Here is a 21468-nt window from a genome sequence, read left to right on the forward strand (position 1 = left end):
CCATCATCTTCATCACTTAATACAAAACAACAGACATTTCAACATAAAGCAAATCGTCATGCGTTCTCTGGGTGAGTTTCTACAGCTAATAAAACAGGAAGGCATAAAATGGCTTCAGAAATAAACTTCTACGAGTCACAGCGCAGCAAAAACAGGAGATTTCTCTCGTTTCAGTCTGAATACAGCTAAAAATACTTACAGCAAGAAGCATTTTCTACATGAGTGTGAAATATTGTCTTGCTTTTAGAAATAACGAGTCAAAATGAAGTGATTTTTACCTGAGAGCAAGCTCAACAATCTGCCTGTTGCTCGTTTTAAGAAAAAATTACCTTAATTATGACTTAATATTTCTGAAAGCAACACAATAATTTGCACTTTGTACTTGAAAATGCTTCTTCAACATTCTTAAATCAAGAAGCATTTTCAAGACAAGTACAAGATATTGTGTTGCTCTCAGAAATATTGAGTCAAAATGAAGTGAAGTTTTCCTTAAAGCAAGCTCAATAATCTGCCTATTGCTTGTTTTAAGGAACAATTCTCTTCATTTTGACTCAACACATCTGAAAACAAGACAATATCTTGTACTTGTTTAAAAAACACTTCATAATTCCTAAATCAAGACGAATTTTAGAGCTGAATACATGTTATTGTTTCGTTTTCAGAAATAATGAGTCAAAATAAAGTGAGTTCTTCCACGAAAACAAGCAAAATAATCCAGTTTTTGCTTTGAAATAAGGTTATTTTGCTTGTTTTCTTGGAAATCTTCACTTCATTTTGACTCATTATTTCTAAAAACAAGACAGTATCTTGCACTTTGTACTTGAAAATGCTTCTACAACATTCTAAAATCAAGAAAAGAATAGATGAATGTAAGATATTGTTTAGTTTTTAGAAATAATGAGTTAAATTAAGGTGAAATTGCCTTTAAACGAGCTCAATAATCTGCCAATTGCTTGTTTTAAGGAAAAATTCACTTCATTTTGACTGAAAGCAACACAATATCTTGTACTTGTCCAGAAAATACTTCATAATTCTTATATCAAGAAGAATTTTATAAATGAACATATGGTATTGTTTCGTTTTCAGAAATAATGAGTCAAAATGAAGAAAGTTTTCCTTTAAACATGCTCAATAATCTGCCAATCACTTGTTTTAAGGAAAGCAAAGACAATATCTTGTACTTTTCTAGAAAACACTTCATAATTCTTAAATCAAGATGAACTTTATAGCTGAATATAAGTTATTGTCTCATTTTCAGAAATAATGAGTCAAAATGAAGTGAGTTTTCCATGAAAACAAGCAATTGGCAGATTATTGAGCTCGTTTCAAGGCATTATTTCTGAAAATTAATCGATATCTTACATTCATCTATTCTCTTCTTGATTTAAGAATGTTGTAGAAACAAGAATATTGTCTTGTTTTTAGAAATAATAAGTTTTCTAAGAAAACAAGCAAAATAATCCCGTTTTTGCTTTGAAATAAGGTTATTTTGCTTGTTTTCTTGGGAAACTTCACTTCATTTTGACTCATTATTTCTAAAAACAAGACAGTATCTTCCACTTTGTACTTGAAAATGCTTCTACAACATTCTTAAATCAAGAAGCATTTTATAGATGAACATAAGTTAATGTTTAGTTTTCAGAAATCAGTTAAAATAAAGCGAAATTTCCTTAAAACGAGCTCAATAATCTGCCTATTGCTTGTTTTAGAAAACATTCATTCATTTTCTTGTCGGCTTAGTCCCTTCATTTATCTAGGGTCGCCACAGCGGAGTGAACCGCCAACTTATCCAGCAAATTTCTACGCAGCGGATGCCCTTCCAGCTGCAACCCATCTCTGGGAAACATCCACACACACATTCACACACACACACTCATACACTACGGACAATTTAGCCTACCCAATTCACCTGTACTGCATGTCTTTGGACTGTGGGGGAAACCAGAGCACCCGGAGGAAACCCACGCGAAGGCAGGGAGAACATGCAAACTCCACACAGAAACGCCAACTGAGCCGAGGTTTGAACCAGTGACCTTCTTGCTGTGAGGCGACAGCACTACCTACTGCGCCACTGCCTCGCCTGTTTTAGGGAAACATTCACTTCATTATGACTGAAAGCAACACAATATCTTGTACATGTCAAGAAAATGCTTCTTCATAATTCCTAAATCAAGACAAATCTTAAAGATGAATATAAGTTATTGTTTTTCCACGAAAACAAGCAAAATAATCTCGTTTTTGCTCTGAAATAAGATTATTTTGCTTGTTTTCTTAGAAAACTCTCTTCATTTTGACTCATTATTTCTTAAAACAACACAATGCTTTGTATTTGTCCAGCATTTTGAGATATTTGGACTAGAAACAAGACTCAAAGCATTGATTTTGCATCGAGTTGCTTCTGCCGGTTTCGTTAATCTCCAGCTCGACAGTGTTTAGTTTCGTTTTTTAACTGTGAGGAATGTTAACATCGACGCTCGATTAATCACTTCCAGCTTAATCTGCACATCCAAACCCTCCGCATGCGGGAAATACACTCGCCTGCTCTACGCAACACTTATTCGTTAATTCTGAAATGTTATGATCACATCTAAATCTCACGCTGAATTAAAAACGACAATTCCTCCAACCAGTGGAAACCCGATCGTTATCTACTCCAATCAATGCATGTCGTTTTTCAATGAAAAACAAAAGGAGTCTGCAAATCAAGTAGCAAACGCCAACCTTTCCAGCGTAATGTAATGTGTAACATATGGCTATTGCACACAAGATGCACTGTGTGGGGACTTTTATTTTGTCAGCTGCATAAGTTGCATGAAAAATGGCAGCATACACTACCTGACAAAAGTCTTGTCGCCTATCCAAGTCTTAAGAAGTAATATCTGTTCTTCTAGTTGATGATTTGATGATGAAGTGTCTCTATGAAAGGTGAAGGCCTCTAGATTTTGCTGATTTGAGCTCAATTAATCTGATCATGTCTTGATGTTGACTGATTTGATGAGGACAGTGCGGTCTGACTCTGCTCAGACTAAAGTCTCATCACTGAACAGAAATAATGTCCAGTATAGAATATAAAGTCCTGCTGCAGTGGAGACAGAATGAAGATTGTGTCTGACTCCATCATGAGCTTGGAGGACTGCATCCATACATCTCTGACATGACTCACATCACTGATTAATAAAGTCATCATGGCAAAGAAAGCGTTCAGTAGGACTCCCAGAGTTCATCAAGAGTCTTTCTGTTCATCTTCAACACCTCCTCCTTCATCAGCTCAATAATGTTGATGTCTGGTGACTAGCCTGGCCAATCCTGGAGCATCTTTGCTTTCAGGAGCTTTGATGTGGAGGCTGAAGTAAAGTAGCTGGAGAATTGTCCCTCTCCTGTGGTTTGTAATGTAATGGGCAGCACAGATGTCTTGATACCTCAGGCTGTTGATGTGGCAGATCTCTCACACTGAATAAACCCCAAACCATGATGTCTCCTTCACCAAACTTGACTGATTTCTATGTGAATCTTGGTTCCAGTAGGTCTTCTGCAGTATTGGACATTTTCACACATCATCAACTAGAAGTCATGCTAACATGTGTTGTTCTTACAACTGGAGGATTCACGACAAGACTTTTGTAAGGCAGAGTACAGTCTTGCAAGGGTAAGAAGTCAGCCTAAGATTAATGTTTAATGCTGGAAGTTATAAAGTGTCAAAAATCTACATATAAAAACATATTAAATAAGATTAAACCGTGGGGGAAACGCAACAAAACTATGACACATGTTTCTCTGTACAGAGCTCAACAGTGACTATACAACACCTGCACATCAGTCGGCTGAAAGTCTCGTATTATTATACAACTCTATGCTCAATTCAATACAACAAAAAAAACAAAACATTCTAGATCGTATAACTGTACATGTGGAAAACAATCGGTTCAAGTCTGTTACTATAACTCGTTTTTTTTTTTTTGTGTGTGTGTCGTTGTTGTCCTGCCGACCCTGAAAGGGTTTCAATATTATTGCAAGATGGTTGTTTTAAACCAGGCGTACCGTACTGTATAAGCCAGATCTTCTTTTTTTTTCTGTCATCAGTTTGCATTCATCATTGTTTTTGTCTCCATTAAACATTACAGCAGTAGCTTACAGAAGCAGTAACTCAAAACGGTGCTCATGTTTCACTTTAGGAAAAGTCTCAATAAAGTCAGCACACTGCCACTCCAGCTCTCTCAACACACACTGATGAGGATGAGCAGGGAAATGATGCCATTCAAGAGTTCACACTCCGCTGATGAGTGATTATAAAGCGTGTTTGGCATGCTGGAGAGAGCCCTGAGCTCATAAGACCCTCGAGTCTGGGGCTCCCTCCCATTTGCAGGGCGAGAGGGGAGTTTGAGCTCAGGTAGATGTGGAGAACTCCCCTGCTGTAGTCGCTCATGAACAGATAGTGATCGCTTTTAAGAGAGAACTACTGACTAGGAGCATGTCTATGTGCTGATTTGGAGTAGTCAATTAACTTGAGCTGCATGTTTTTGGATGGTGGGAGGAAACCCGGCACGGGGAGAACTTGTAAACTCCGCATTGAAATGTCGGCTGGCTTGTTAAGGACTAGAACCAGTGACGTTCTTGCTGTAAGACAACAGTGCTAACCACTGGGCCACAGTGCCACCCATCTAGGAAAGGAGGTGGAGTAGGGGTGGAAGGGGGGATTCTTCAAAACCAAGATGGCTGTGATATGGAGCTGAGGGTATTTATAGTGGCTAACGAATCGTCTGATTGGTCAATTATTTAGTAATAATGCGGGACCGGCTGTGATCAATCATAAGCATGTGATCCTCTCCAAATTAGTTTATCAATAAACTTCACTAAATGAGCAACCAGATCAGACATGAGGCAACTAAATAAGTTGGGTTACAGACAGTGTTGTGGGTAGCGCATTACACGTAACGGGATAATGTTACTTTCTAATTAACGAGTAAAGTAACGCATTACTTTTAAATAATACCTAAGAATATTTGAGTTACTTTTTAGCTTAATCATTCATTCCTTAATTCACTTTTCTTTAGCTTAATCACTTTATTCATCTGGGGTCGCCACAGCGGAATGAACCACCAACTATTCCAGCATATGTTTTACACAGCGGATGCCCTTCTAGCTGCAACCCAGTACTGGGAAACACCCATACACACTCATTGACACTAGGGTTAGTCGACCAATGTGGCATTAAACGTTGTCAAATGTGAAACATCGCGACGGACGAAGGCATCATCGTCGCAGGCGGCGGTGAATTAATTATATATGAATAATTAATTAATTAATAATTAAATAATTGATTTTTAGCCTAATTATTCAATCATTCATTTTCCTTTGGCTTAGTCTTTATTTCAGGGGTCGCCACAGTGGAATGAATCGCCAACTATTCCAGCATATGATGACCTTCCAGCCGCTACCCAGTACTGGGAAACACCCCTACACACTCATTCACACTAGGGTTGGGTGATGTTGTCCAATTTGGCATCGAACGATGTCTAATGTGAAACATCGTGATGGATGAAGACATCGTCGTCGTAGGCGGCGGTGAATTAATTATGTATGAATAATTAATTAATTCATAACTATTTTGTTCTGCAATATTGAAACATTGAGGTGTTCAATTTAATTTCTATATTAGGAAATAAAACCTTTCTTGGTGTTCTTTGAGCCTATATTTATTCATTTTCTTGTCGGCTTAGTCCCTTGGGGTCGCCACAGTGGAATGAACCACCAACTTATCCACAAACACTCACTCACACACACACTCATACACTACGGACAATTTAGTCTACCCAATTCACCTGTACCGCATGTGTTTGGACTGTGGGGGAAACCGGAGCACCTGGAGGAAACCCACGCAAATGCAGGGAGAAGATGCAAACTCCACACAGAAATGCCAGCTGAGCCAAGGATCGAACCAGCGACCCAGCGACCTTCCTGCTGTGAGGCGACAGCTCTACCTACATTCAGTATGAGTAAAATACTTAAGTTCTTTTAAAATCGGATACTTTAACACTTTTACTCAAGTCTTATTGGAATTGATGACTTGTAACTTGTAATAAAGTAATTTTTACAGTAAGTTCTCTGTACTTTTACTCACGTATGGTTTTTAGATGCTCTTTACACCTCTGGTGATGAGTAAATTATGGCTGTTGCACACAAGATGCATTGTGTGGGGACTTTTATTTTGTCCGCTGCATAGGTTACACTATTTTCTCTGAAAAATGGCAGCATAGTGTTACGAGGGTAGGAAATCAGCCTAAGATTAATGCTTAATGCTGAAGTTATAAAGTGTGGAAAATCTACATATGAAACTTATTAAATGAGATAACACCGTGGGGGAAAACTCTGACACATGTTGAGGATCATTTCTCTGGCCAGAGTTCGACGGTGACAGTGTGCTGATTTCTCCGGGACTTTATCTCTGTTGTGTTTGGCTTGATGAAGCACCAGCCTTTAACATCTGCTCATTTTTCTCTTCCTTTTTTGTAGTGTTTCCCTATATTTAATGCAAGTCTTCATTTCTGAGCCCTCTGCTTACAGCTTGAGCTCGTTGGCGATTTTGGAGGCGATGTTCTTGAAGGCGATGGAGGTCCCGGAGATGCGTTTGAAGCGCACGCCGTTGAGCGACAGACGGGGCAGTTTGCAGACCTCCATCTCCCACTGCACCAGGCTGTCGTGCCGCGCGTCCCCGTGCACGCAGAACAGCAGGAAGCGCTCGCGCTGCTCGTAGTCGCAGTTGTTGGCGTCCAGCACCTTGCGGATCTCCCGCATCATGTCTCCGGGCTCCAGGGACGAGGTGGTCTTCATGCTCCAGGTGAAGCGCAGAGATCTGGGCTTCGAGTCACGGCCGTCCTCCTTAGGCTCTCCAGAACCACTCCTGGACACAAACATGATAATATTCTCAGATTGATAATATAATATAATATAATATAATATAATATAATATAATATAATATAATATAATATATAATATAGTATAATTTAAATATAATATAATTTAAATATAATATAACATAAATATAATATATAATATAATATAATTCAAAAATATAATATGAAATAAAATATAATATAATTTAAATAAAATATAATATAAAATATAATATAATACAATTTAAATATAATATAAATATCAAAAATTATTTAAATATAATATAAATATATTATATAATTTAAATACAATATAATAAAAATAAAATATGAAATAAAATATATTATAATATGAAATAAAATATAATATAATGTAAATATAATATAATATGAAATAAAATATAAGGTAATTTAAATATAAGATAATTAAATAATAAAATATAATATATTTTAAATATATAATATAGTATAATATAATTTCAATATAATACAATATAATATAATTTAAATATAATATAAAAAATATATAAAATTGAAATACAATATAATAAAAAGTAATATAATATAATATAAATATAATATAATACAATTTAAATATAATATAAACATCAAAAATAATTTAAATATAATATAATATAAATATAAAATATAATATAATTTAAATATAATATAATAAAAATAAAATATGAAATAAAATATAAGGTAATTTTAATATAATATAAATAAATAATAAAATATAATATATTTAAATATATAATATAGTATAATATAATTTCAAAATAATACAATATAATTTAAATATAATATAATAATTTAAATATAATATAAAAATATATAAAATTTAAATACAATAATAAAATTTAAATATAATATAATATAATATAATATAATATAATATTACATAATAAAATATAATATAATATTATATAATATAATAACAGTGACATTTAAAGGCTTAACCAGGTTGAATAGGCAAGTTAGGGTAATTAGGCATGTATAACAGTGGTTTGTTATGGAGACAATCCAAAACTAATGTGCGTCACTGCTCAGTGAACAGCACTGAACTTTACAGCCAATCACAGCCCTTTCTGTTAAGTGGTTGAACACAATGACCAATCACAGGCTTTTAAGAACTCTCTCGACAACGAGTTGATTAACGTTGATATATGACGAGGTACTGTTCATATTTCTGACTGAGTGTATTAAAAGACAAAATTGTCATCAAGTGTTGTGAGGTAAAAATATTCAATTGTGTTGGGAAAGCATCATTAATGGACTTGTGGAGCTGTGCAGTGGTGGATTTGCTCTTCAGTGTTTCAGCTTCCAGCAGTGACTTTACATTACACTCAACTGAAATAAACTAAACTACAACTCTGAAAACTGGACTGACAGTTTCAATTAGCTTGATCTTATATGTTAAGCTGCTTTGACACAATCTAAAGTGCATCCAGAAAGTATTGATAGCGTCGACACAATCCTGTCTCTGAGGTCTACTGACAGTTCCTTTGTCTTCATGCTTGGTTTGTGCTTTGACATGCACTGTCAACCCTGGGAGCTTCTATAGACAGGTGTAGCCTTTTCAGATCATGTCCATCAGCTGAATTGAGCACAGGTGAACTCTAATGAAGCTGCAGTAACATCTCAAGACATGTACATGTGATTTTACAAAGTTTTTTTTTAATAAGTTTGCAACAATTTCTAAAACTTTTTTTCCACATTGTCATTATGGGGGATTGTGTGTAGAATGTTGAGGAAATAAATGAATTTAATTCATTGTGGAATAAGGCTGTGGCATAAACAAATGCGGTAAGAGCTATAAATACTTTCCGGATGCTTAGTCCATTTATTAATCCGGGGTTGCCACAGTGGAATGAACCGCCAACTTATTCAGCATATGTTTACGCAGCAGATACCCTTCCAGCTGCAACCCATCTCAGGGAAACACCCAAACACACTCAAACACTACGGACAATTTAGCCTACCCAATTCACCTGTACCACATGTTTGGACTCTGGGGGAAACCAGAGCACTCGGAGGAAACCCACGCCAACACAGGGAGAACATGCAAACTCCACACAAAAGCCCCAACTGACCCAGCCGAGGCTCGAACCAGTGAACTTCTTGCTGTGAGGCGACAGAACTACCTACTGCGCCACCGCATCGCCTGATAATAAATTGGAATTAATTAAAAAATTAAGTATTTTTTTAATATTTCTAAAACTGTAATCTCATTACATTATTTATAAAACTGTAATAACTTACAGTTTAAATGCACATTTGTAAACACAAAATAGCATGGTTAGTACTGACAATAAAAACATTTTTATTAAAACAAAAACTGTAGTAAAAATCACCATCTGACAAGCAAATCCAGCAAAAAAAGTGCTTAAAAAGTCACTAAAATGCAGCATTTGAATCTCATAAATAAATAGAAAATAAGGCGAATAACTGCAAAAAGAAACACCCCTTTAAGAGGCCTGCGATACTTTATTTGTGTGTGGACAAACTGCGCAGATGAAACCCCCGTGTTCATGTGGACAGGGCCTTAAAGTGTTAAAATCCACATAAAGAAGACAAAAGACCGCTCAAGACACATGCTGAACACACCAAACAACCAGAAATCTCTCTCACACACACTCAAATACAGCACAATGGGGAACTATGGGAATCTACACGGACTCTTTGACCTACAGAGGCCACAACAATAATAAACGTCTCACAGTTTGACAGCAGACAAACTCTAAACCAATCACAGAGGAGCTACAGGAACCTCACCTCAAACTGTACGCCCGCCCACGGGCCTCTCCTTCACTGGGCAACCTTGGGAAATATTAATATTGAAATTAATATAGAGAAAGCAGCGGACGTCTGAACTTTATAAGCACAGCTCAACATGATAACATGCCTGAAAGAAGCAACATTTCATTTACAGCCGCTCTTAATAGGCAGGGTGCGAATTACAGGGGGGTTTGGGGCGGCTGACCCCTCTGATTAATGATTTATAGGGGGTCACTCATTCACACTCATACACTACAATTTAGCTTACCCAATTCCTCTGTACCGCATGTGTTTGGACTGTGGGGGAAATCCACGCAAACACAGGGAGAACATGCAAACTCAACACAGAAACGCCAACTGACTCAGCCGAGGCTCGAACCAGCTACCCTCTTGCTGTAAGGTGACAGCACTACCTACTGCGCCACTGCGTCGCCTGAATTTAAGTTACATTGCAACTAATTCTCATTCGATTATACGCAGACTGCTAGGTTGGGCTTTGTGTATGTTGACATCTACTTCTAAACGAGACATTTGTCAGTGTTTTGGCAACACTAGCTTATAGATATCCTAAAAGGGTCACGAAACACCAGAACACATGTGTTGAGCTGTAGACAGTGGTATATGTGTCCCACACTGCTAAAAACACTATTAGTACACCTATATCTCACTAAAAAGTGTAAATTGGTTGTTTTTGCGTTATTTCAAGCAAATTCGTTCTTCCGGTTTGAAACGAATTTTTGAAGCTGCGTCACGGTCATGAGATAATAGCGTGTATTCCAGCGTGCAGACTGGACGTCTGTGCCAGAGTGAGTCTTATTACGTCTTACAGTGTGCTGCATTAATGCATGAGTAAGGCTTGGTTCAAACCAATCAGCGCGCTCTATTGTGCAACTTCATTAATATTCATTACTGTCACAGTGTTTAGACGGCAGAGACGCCACGTTGTGTTGGCAAAACAAGCGTGAAGTGTTGCTTTTATAGTTTGCTGCAGTGAAGTTTTGTTTTCTTTTTCTCTCTGTGAGAGCTCAGCTGGAGTCACGTGTGGATTAACAGTGTACGCGACGCTCGACAACAATAACTTACGTGTCTAAGGAGGATTATTGTTTACCTGAGAGCTGTTCTCATCTGCAAACGCTGAGATCCGGATTCGCTGCTCGTCTCCTCTTAATAAAGACGCGGCTCTAGTTGCTGGTGATTGTCCTGTCTCTACAGATTTGGTAAGTGAGCGACCAGTGCTCTTTGTTTATTCAGTTTGTTCGTATCTAACAAACTATTGCACCGAGTGTAAACATGTTAGCACCACGACCAAACTTTAACCTCGTGTAGGGTTTTTACCGCATTTAGTGACCGGAATAACACACGCGGCTTTCAGACACTACCTGCCGTGTGCATCTAAGTTTCCGGGAAATGCGGAGGGTTTTTTTCTCTCATTCGCCGTGCGGTATCAAACATTGCATGAAAAATACACGCTTAGAGCAGTTCCCGAATCAAATATCTCGTTTGTCGCGAGGGGCATGAATGAATTCCCTGAATGAAAGAGCCAAACTGCAGTTAAAGTCCAACATTTAATCATTTGGCAAATAATTCGACTACAGATGTCCATGTAGGTTAAACACCATCACTTTCTCCTGTGTGTGTATATTTTGACTCTGAAACTCGCGCGAGCCCAAATAGACACTCCCACACCCTCCCACTTTAGTTCCTCTGACACTCCCCCCTAAACAGAGCTGGACACGCCCACTTTTCTGACTTTTTCCAAAGTAGAGGTGTGAAAACACCCTGCTGAAACGAGGGGCTTTCATGGCCCTTTAAAAACTAACAATACTGATACTCACATGTAAAGAACTTTATTTTCATTTAATGGGACCTTTAAAGAAACTTACTGCAATACAAAAAAAAGACAGAACACTGTGGAAGTCCAGCATTCTTTGAAATATCTTCTTCTGTGTTCAACAGAGGAAGTGAACTCAAGTGAAGAGCGAGTAAATGAAGGCAGAATGTTCACTCATGAGTGAACTGCCCCTTTAATGTGACGATGACAGACTGAGAAACATTCGTTTGGGGAACAAGAAGACCACCAGCATTCAACAAAACTACAGCACGGGTACAGTCAGGGGAAGTGACATCATCATCATCATCATCATCATCATCATCATCATCATCAGGAGGAGGAAGTCAGTCCGCAGGCCGTGCAAACATTGACAGAAGTGACAGATGCACAGGTCATTAGTATAACACACACACACACACACAAACACACACACACACACACAAACACACACACACACACACAAACACACACACACACACACACACACACACAAACACACACACATAAACACACACACACACACACACACACATACACACACATACACACAAACACACACACAAACACACACACAAACACACACACACACACACACACACACACACACACACACACACAGGTCTGTTCTGGGCAGGAGGGTGTGTGAGGACACACTCAAATGCAGGACTGAAGGGAAAGTCAAACTAATTAATCCTACCTCGCACTTCTGAAAGACAGAGTTCTACAACACACACACACACACACACACACACACCCAACATTAGTCCGCTACAGCTGGGAGAAAAACAAAGCTTTTCCACACGCCTTTTACGCCATCTTCCAGTGTCGCGGGTCAATTTAATTCGCATTTTTGCATGGAAACACAACTCATGATGATCCAGACTGACCTGCGTACAAACTTGGATGTGAGTTTGCTGATGAAGCCGGACGAGGTGCCCCTGCGGGCCTGCGCGAGCGCCCCGGTGTCATGGGACAGTGTGGGTGAGGCTGGCGGCCCGTTGTAGGTGGCACTGCGCCGGTCCCTCAGTTGCGCCCCATGAAAGGTGCTGCGGCTGGACGTTCCGCGCGGGAAACGGGTGCGATCCGGAGTCATGCTGCTGATGCTGTGAGCTGATGGAGACGTGGAGGGAGCTCTGGAGCCCGAGCTGAAGAAAGACCATAATAATCAGAATAATAATCAGGCAGATTCACACTTTATTCATTAATAATTATTTAATTAAACAAAACAGAATTTAAAAAAAACTTTCATATGACAACATAAAATATACTCCACACACACACCCCAGTGTACTCCACACACACACCCCAGTGTACTCCACACACACACCCCAGTGTACTCCACACACACACCCCAGTGTACTCCACACACACACCCCAGTGTACTCCACACACACACCCCAGTGTACTCCACACACACACACCAGTATACTCCACACACACACCCCAGTATACTCCACACACACACCCCAGTGTACTCCACACACACACCCCAGTGTACTCCACACACACACCCCAGTGTACTCCACACACACACCCCAGTGTACTCCACACACACACCCCAGTGTACTCCACACACACACCCCAGTGTACTCCACACACACACACCAGTATACTCCACAAACACACCCCAGTATACTCCACACACACACCCCAGCATACTCCACACACACACCCCAGTGTACTCCACAAACACACCCCAGTGTACTCCACACACACACACCCCAGTGTACTCCACACACACACCCCAGTATACTCCACAAACACACCCCAGTGTACTCCACACACACACCCCAGTGTACTCCACACACACACCCCAGTATACTCCACACACACACCCCAGTGTACTCCACACACACACCCCAGTGTACTCCACACACACACCCCAGTGTACTCCACACACACACCCCAGTGTAGTCCACACACACACCCCAGTGTACTCCACAAACACACCCCAGCATACTCCACACACACACCCCAGTGTACTCCACAAACACACCCCAGTGTACTCCACACACACACCCCAGTGTACTCCACAAACACACCCCAGTGTACTCCACACACACACCCCAGTGTACTCCACACACACACCCCAGTGTACTCCACACACACACCCCAGTGTACTCCACAAACACACCCCAGTATACTCCACAAACACACCCCAGTATACTCCACAAACACACCCCAGTGTACTCCACAAACACACCCCAGTATACTCCACAAACACACCCCAGTGTACTCCACACACACACCCCAGTGTACTCCACACACACACCCCAGTGTACTCCACAAACACACCCCAGTATACTCCACAAACACACCCCAGTATACTCCACAAACACACCCCAGTGTACTCCACAAACACACCCCAGTATACTCCACAAACACACCCCAGTATACTCCACACACACACCCCAGTGTACTCCACACACACACCCCAGTATACTCCACACACACACCCCAGTGTACTCCACACACACACCCCAGTGTACTCCACAAACACACCCCAGTGTACTCCACACACACACCCCAGTATACTCCACAAACACACCCCAGTATACTCCACACACACACCCCAGTGTACTCCACAAACACACCCCAGTATACTCCACACACACACCCCAGTATACTCCACAAACACACCCCAGTGTACTCCACACACACACCCCAGTATACTCCACAAACACACCCCAGTATACTCCACACACACACCCCAGTGTACTCCACAAACACACCCCAGTGTACTCCACACACACACCCCAGTGTACTCCACACACACACCCCTGAAATGCTAAAACTCTGTAGAGTGGAGTATTCATTTAAATAACGCATAAAGTCGATTACATAATTTGTACTTTAATAATGAGTAAAGTATGTGTGCGTGTGTGTTTGTGTGTATGTGTTCACCCTTTGAACTCTGTGTTGTCCTCTATGGGTGGCAGCGGGGATTTGTTGGGATGTCCCGAAGCAGACATTGACTTGACGTGCCGCGGGCGAGTGGAGGACAGCGCAGAGGCTCCAGGAGACACAGAAGAAGTGCCGCTTCCAGACGTAGACATCTCTGTCAAACTAAACACACAAAAACACACACACACACACACACACACACACACACAATCCCTTTGAAGTGCACGTGAAATTTTGATAGCTCACATTGATAGTTTTGTGGTGGGTATTCACCTGTGCATGTTCACGCGATGCAGTGAGGTGTGTGTGTGTGTGTGTGTGTGTGTGTGTGTGTGTGTGTGTGTGTGTGTGTGTGTGTGTGTGTGTGTGTTCACCTGCTGTCTTTGCCGTTGGGGATGGCGGAGTAGCGGTCAGTGCTGGATCTCTCACACACGTATGTGTTTCTCCTAGTCATCCCACCAGCAGCACTGTTCTGTTCACACAAACACACACACACACACACACACTTAAATTTAAGCACGTCCGCAGGTACTTCAAGCATTATGAAATACACCCTTTACTGGCATCAGGACAGCAGGAGTGTTAGCTGTGTGATCTGGTGTTTCTCACCCCTGAAGCTGTGGAGGATTTCCTGCGCTCCTGCGCCGCCAGAGGAGACGCCGCCATGTCCCCTTTAGAGCTGGAGGAGGGCAACTTTCGGGAGGCGTCCCACTCCTCCTTCTTCTCCCCCTCCACACTGTTGGCCTGAGAGCGTTTGGTGTAAGACACGGCCGGGGGTATAGACGGAGCCACTGAGAGGAAAACACACCAGTTCAAAACTCACACACTCAGGCTTCAGGATATAGCCCTCCTGAGAGATGTTCAACTGAGTAAAGACAGCATCATAGTGTTCACCATTATACACAAACCGGCCACTTTATTAGGTACACCTTACTGGTACTGTGTAGGACCCCTTTTGCCTTCAGAACTGCCTTAATCCTTCATGGCAGAGATTCAACAAGACACTGGAAATACTCCTCAGAGATTTTGCTCCATATTGTCATGAGAGCATCACACAGTTGCTGCAGATTTGTCGGCTGCACATCCATGATGCCAATCTCCCGTTCCACCACATCCCAAAGCTGCTCTATTGGATTGAGCTCTGGTGACTGTGGAGGCCATTCATCATCATGTTCATCAGTCTGAGATGATTGAGCTTTATGACATGCTGCGTTATCCTGCTGGAAGTAGCCATCAGAAGATGGAGACACTGTGCTCATAAAGGGATGGACATGGTCAGCAGCAATACTCAGGTAGGCTGTGGCGTTGATGCTCAATTGGTACTAATGGACCCAAAGGTTGGACGTGTTATATGTTCAGAGATGCTCTTCTGCAGAGCTCGGTTGTAACGAGTGCTTATTTGAGTTACTGTTGCCTTTCTATCCAGAAAGTCTCTAACCAGTCTGGCCATTCTTCTCTGACCTCTGGCCTCATCAACAAGGCATTTGCGCCCACAGAACTGCCGCTCACTGGATGTTTCCTCTTTGTCAGAGCATTCTCTGTAAACCCTAGAGATGGTTGTGCGTGAAAATCCCAGTAGATCAGCAGTTTCTGAAATACTCAGAGCAGCCCGTCTGGCAGCAACAACCATGCCACGATCAAAGTCACTTAAATCCCCTTTCTTCCCCATTCTGATGCTCGCTTTGAACTGCAGCAGATCCTCTTGACCATGTCTATACGCCTAAATGCATTGAGTTGCTGCCATGTGATTGGCTGATTAGAAATTTGTGCTAGCGAGCAGTAGGACAGGTGTACCTAATAAAGTGGCCACTGAGTGTATTCTTTTGGAGAAAGTACATGTACTTATAAGCCATCCTGTATATTTTATCCCCAATTTTTGTTTAACAGAAAGAAGGTTTTTTCAACACATTTTGTATGCGTGCTGAAGTGTGTGTGTGTGTTTTACCGTGGTCACTGAATCTCCTCTGTTTCTGTGTGGCTGAGATGCTGCGCTGGACTTTGGAGTGCGCTGGAGACTGTGAGGAGCTGTTGTTCAGGTCACTGCTGGGTCGTGACCTTTGACACAGGTTTGTGGTGGACAGAGAATCGCTCCCTTCAAACTGCAGAGTCAACAGAACATTAAAGAGGACTTATCATTAGCAGTGTGTGAATATAAGCAGCCTAATAGTATTAATAGTATTTGTTATAATCAGACTTGACTAAAACAGTCTGCAGAAACACTTTGATTGACATTCTCTGTCATCAGAGGGGGAAAGCCCCGCCCACTAGTGACCATCTCTCCCTCATTAGCATAGAACATCAGTCATGTATTTAAATGTGCCACTATGCTGACACACAGGGGTCTGTAGCTCCGCCCACTTCTTTAAAAAGCCCTATGTCATTTGCATTTAAAGCGACAGTCACCAACTGTACAAATTCCCCAGGAGAGTGAATAATATTGTCTTTAAGTGTATTTACAGATCTAGTTTAGGGCAAAGACTTTAAACTGAGACTGTAAATATGAATAAATACTATGATAGTATTTTGAGCCCTTAAACTGTATACATCAAATTTACAATTTACCCTTATAAGTATAGGGGATGAATGCATATTACACACAGTTTGTTAAGATAATTAAGTAGAATTATTATTATTATTATTATTTTTTACGTACTGAAAATGTCCTGAATACAGGACACGGACAGCTCAGATGATAATGAGCATGAAGTCAAACTGCAGAGGAGCATGCATGTGTCATTATGATGAAGTTATGTTGGTTTCTGACTCGCCTCTGGAGGTTTCCTGCCCAGCAGAAGATATGTGGCCATCACCTCATCATATTTCTGCCCCACCAACGCCTCTGTGATCTCATCCTTCGGGAAACCCATAGTGATCATCAGTTCTGGAGGAAGCAGAGAGAGATGCAGTGTTGGGTGTAATTGGTTATAAAGTAACTAGTTACTGTACACACAGTCCTCCCTGAGATTGATAGCCCCTCTATAAAGGAGATAGCCCCACCCCAGAACACTGATAGCCCCACCCTAGAACACTGATAGCCCAGCCCTAAAGGGCTGATAGCCCTGCTCCAAAATACTGATATACCCTCCCTAAATAACTGATAGCTCCTCCCTAAAGAACTGATAACTTCACAATAAAGGACTGATAACCCCACTCTAAATGAGTGACAGCCCCACCCTAAAAGACTGATAACTCCGCCCTGAAAGACTGACAACTCCGCCCTAAAAGACTGATAGCCCCACCCTAAAAGACTGATAACTCCGCCCTGAAAGACTGATAACTCCGCCCTAAAAGACTGATAACTCCGCCCTAAAAGACTGATAGCCCCACCCTAAAAAACTGATAACTCCGCCCTGAAAGACTGATAACTCCGCCCTAAAAGACTGATAGCCCCACCCTAAAAGATTGATAACTCCGCCCTGAAAGACTGATAACTCTGCCCTAAAAGACTGATAGCCCCACCCTAAATGACTGATAGCCCCGCCCTAAATCAGCACTACTATATACACATATACAAATAAGAAGAGTAAATGTTGATTTCATGGTGACTTTAAGGACAAAAACATCCAGACTGAAACCCATTAAAACTGTTTTTACTGCAGGAACACAGACCGATGCGTTTGGTGTCGCTGAAGTCTGGTTCCGGCTCCGTGTACGGCTTCAGTTCCTCTTCCTCATGACCCACGTTTATCCAGTGGTCCTTCATGATTTGCTGTAAAAGATCCACACACATTATAAACACATTCACAGCAGAGTTAAGCAATTGCAATAAATCAAACAATAAATGACTAATAGCTCCACCCTAAAGCCACGGACAGCCCCTAACATAAAGGACTGATAGCTCCTCCCTAAAACACTGATAGCCCCACCCTAAAGGACTGTAAGCTCCTCCCTAAAACACTGATAGCCCCACCCTAAATGACTGATAGCTCCACCCTAAAGCCACGGACAGCCCCTACATAAAGGACTGATAGCTCCTCCCTTAAACAATGATAGCCCCACCCTAAAGGACTGATAGCTCCTCCCTCAAACAATGATAGCCCCACCCTAAAGGACTGATAGCTCTTCCCTTAGACACAGATAGCCCCAACCTAAATGACTGATAGCTCCAACCTAAAGGACTGATAGCTCCTCCCTAAAACACTGATAGCCCCACCCTAAAACACTGATGGCTCCACCCTAAAGGACTGATAGCTCCTCCCTAAAACACTGATAGCTCCTCCCTAAAACACTGATAGCCCCACCCTAAAGGACGGATAGCTCCTCCCTGAAACACTGATAACTCCACCCTAAATGACTGATAGCTCCTCCCTGAAACACTAATAGCCCCACCCTAAAGGACTGATAGCTCCTCGCTAAAACACTGATAGCCCCACCCTAAATGACTGATAGCTCCTCCCTGAAACACTAATAGCCCCACCCTAAAGGACTGATAGCTCCTCCCTAAAACACTGATAGCCCCACCCTAAAGGACTGATAGCTCCTCCCTAAAACACTACCAGCCCCATCCTAAATTACTCATAGCCCCTTCATAAAGGACTTATAGCCCCGCCCCAAAACACTGACAGCTATGCCCTAAAAGACTGATAGCTCCGCCCTGATATACCCTCCCTAAAGGACTGATAGCTCCACCCTAAATGTGTAGTGTGTGTGTGTGAGTCACCTCCAGGCTGCCGCGTTTGCCAGGATTGAGCACCAGCAGTTTCTTCAGCAGGTTTTCACAGTCTGTGGACATGTAGAACGGTATGCGATATTTCCCTCGCAGCACTCGCTCTCGCAGCTCCTGCACGGACACAGTAACAAACACAGCTCGTACTAATAGACATCCTTTATTTTATACCTGGGTCAAAGCCGCATCCCAGTATTGAGAAACACCCATACACACTTGCATTCACACACACACACTAATACTGCGGCCAATTTAGTTGATCAGTTCCCCTATAGCGCATGTGTTTGGACTGTGGGGGAAACCAGAACACCCAGAAGAAAACCCACGCCAACACAGGGAGAACATGCAAACTCCACATAGAAACACCAACTGACCCAGCCGGGACTCGAACCAGAGACCTTATTGCTGTGAGGCCACAGTGCTAACCACTGAGCCGCCCCATTATTATTATTATTATTATTAAAGACATGTTTCTATGTCACATTCATTGTGCTGTAATCTCTCCTGAACTGACCTTCAGGTTCTGTCCATCGAACGGCAGTGAGCCGCTGACCAGCGTGTACAGGATGACCCCCAGACTCCAGACGTCCACCTCCGGCCCGTCGTACTTCTTGCCCTGAAAGAGCTCGGGCGCAGCGTACGGAGGACTCCCGCAGAACGTGTCCAGCTTACTGCCCAGGGTGAACTCATTGCTGAAGCCGAAGTCTGCGATCTTTATATTCATGTCCGCATCCAGCAGCAGATTCTCCGCCTGACAGACAGAGAGCACCACTATTAGAAATCAATGCAACAGATCCATGATGGGGATCAGATCCTCACCAACACCAGGCCCTTTGAGCTGTCTGAGCACGAGATGGACACTTTATAATATTCATGACAGACGATTATACAGCTGAAGTCAGAATTACCTGCCCTCATGAACAGGGCCGGCGCTGAGAAGCTGTAAAGACATGCTGATCTAAAACATTGCAATGTTGTCTTTAAAATTGCCCACCCTTGGGATGCTTTTGCTCACAGGGGCTGTCTCTGGAGAACTTTCAACCACTTTCAACAGCTTTCAATTTCAGCCTGCACCTTAAAATATATACAGAGGTGGAAATAAGTATTGAACAGGTATTGTCCTGGGAATAATATTTCTTACGCTCCATTCACAGCGTCAACGCTTCCTATTCACTTTGAATGGGTGACGTCAGGCGTTACCGAACTGCATTGTGGATCCGTCGGCGCCGCTTCAGAGGCGTTGCTCGCTGCAGAAGTTGGGACTACCTCAACTTTTCAAGCGCAGACGGAAGCGTCAGCCAATCAGATCGCTGTATGCAAATGCACCAGCTAGACAGTGGCCTATTGCTGACTGAATTTCATTGGCTGACGCTGCTATGCTGATCGCTTCAGCCCCAACTTCAGACACGCCTTCAGTCAAGCGTTGACGCTGAAGCCCCGTGTGAATGGGGCGTAAAGGAGCTGCTGACATGGATTTGAACCAGATTTTGGGATAAACCCAAACAATAAAACATAAAAATCAAACAAAACAAATGAGTTTTATTTATTAATGACAGGAGGAGAAAGTGCTGAGCTGCTGAAATGTGTTTAATACTGTATATATATAAAAGTCTGTTTGGTGCTGCAGCTTAAAGACGCCTCTGAGGCCCCGTTAGCACTAGTGTGTTTTAGTTTGAAAACTGCATTTTAGATCAAAAACGATCCGCGTCCACACTAGCGTATCACCTAGCGTTTCTGAATATATCTCCGTCCACACTACGCCACCAAAAACGTATATCACGTGACCATTCGCACACTCTGGGTATGAGCGTTCTAGTATAAACAGGAAGCATGCTTCACGCTCGGCATTTGGTTATTGTTAGTCAACAAAGACCGTTTGAATGATGAGCGTGATAGCAAAGAAAGCAAGAGAAGTGTTTTTGTGGACAGACGACGAGGTCGAGTCGTTACTAAACGTAACAAATGAATAACTGCACAATGGTGCCTAAAACAGACAATAGTGCAAACAACGCTCCCATTTCTGTGCCCGTGTTGTTGTTTACAGTGAAGGCTGGTCTGCTGTCTTCCAGTAGCGTTAAAGCCGTGTGTTATAGTCATGTGATAGGGGCTTGACAAATAAGGGAAGGATACGCAATGACACAAAAGCCCCAATCAGGTAGCGAATCTCAACAGCCCCGCCTCCGTTTTCAGATGTCTCCGTTTTCCCTCGTCCACACTGAGACGCAGCAAAAACGCTGTTTCCAAAACGCTCCATTTTCGGCGCTCGAAACTCTGGTGTAGTGTGGACGGATGGCGTAACCGTAGCAAAACTTATGCGCTTTCAAACTAAAACACATTAGTGTAAATGGGGCCTCATATGGAGAATGAAGCCTCATGCAGTGCTCAGGTGTGAGTTTCT

The 21468-nt window shown here is 42.0% G+C and overlaps 1 protein-coding gene across 5 annotated transcripts in view; it reads right to left on the minus strand.

The window, feature by feature from the left end:
• mark1 (MAP/microtubule affinity-regulating kinase 1) overlaps window positions 1–21468 on the minus strand; it is a 426664-nt gene that overhangs the window by 374796 nt on the left and 30400 nt on the right. Inside the window, exons 8-19 of one of the 5 annotated variants that reach the window (XM_087302047.1) lie at window positions 19585–19821; window positions 19065–19184; window positions 18014–18113; window positions 17173–17285; window positions 16350–16503; window positions 15014–15195; window positions 14779–14876; window positions 14405–14566; window positions 12388–12645; window positions 12198–12221; window positions 9667–9711; window positions 3937–6898 (exon numbers count right to left, since the gene is read on the minus strand). In XM_087302047.1, the coding sequence (XP_087158173.1) occupies window positions 6556–6898; window positions 9667–9711; window positions 12198–12221; window positions 12388–12645; window positions 14405–14566; window positions 14779–14876; window positions 15014–15195; window positions 16350–16503; window positions 17173–17285; window positions 18014–18113; window positions 19065–19184; window positions 19585–19821 (1836 nt within the window). In that variant the 3' untranslated portion in view covers window positions 3937–6555. 5 annotated transcript variants of the gene reach the window in all.

The sequence above is a fragment of the Danio rerio genome, chromosome 22 (genome assembly GCF_052040795.2).
Source record: "Danio rerio strain M-AB ecotype USA chromosome 22, GRCz13ab, whole genome shotgun sequence".
Taxonomy (NCBI): domain Eukaryota; kingdom Metazoa; phylum Chordata; class Actinopteri; order Cypriniformes; family Danionidae; genus Danio; species Danio rerio.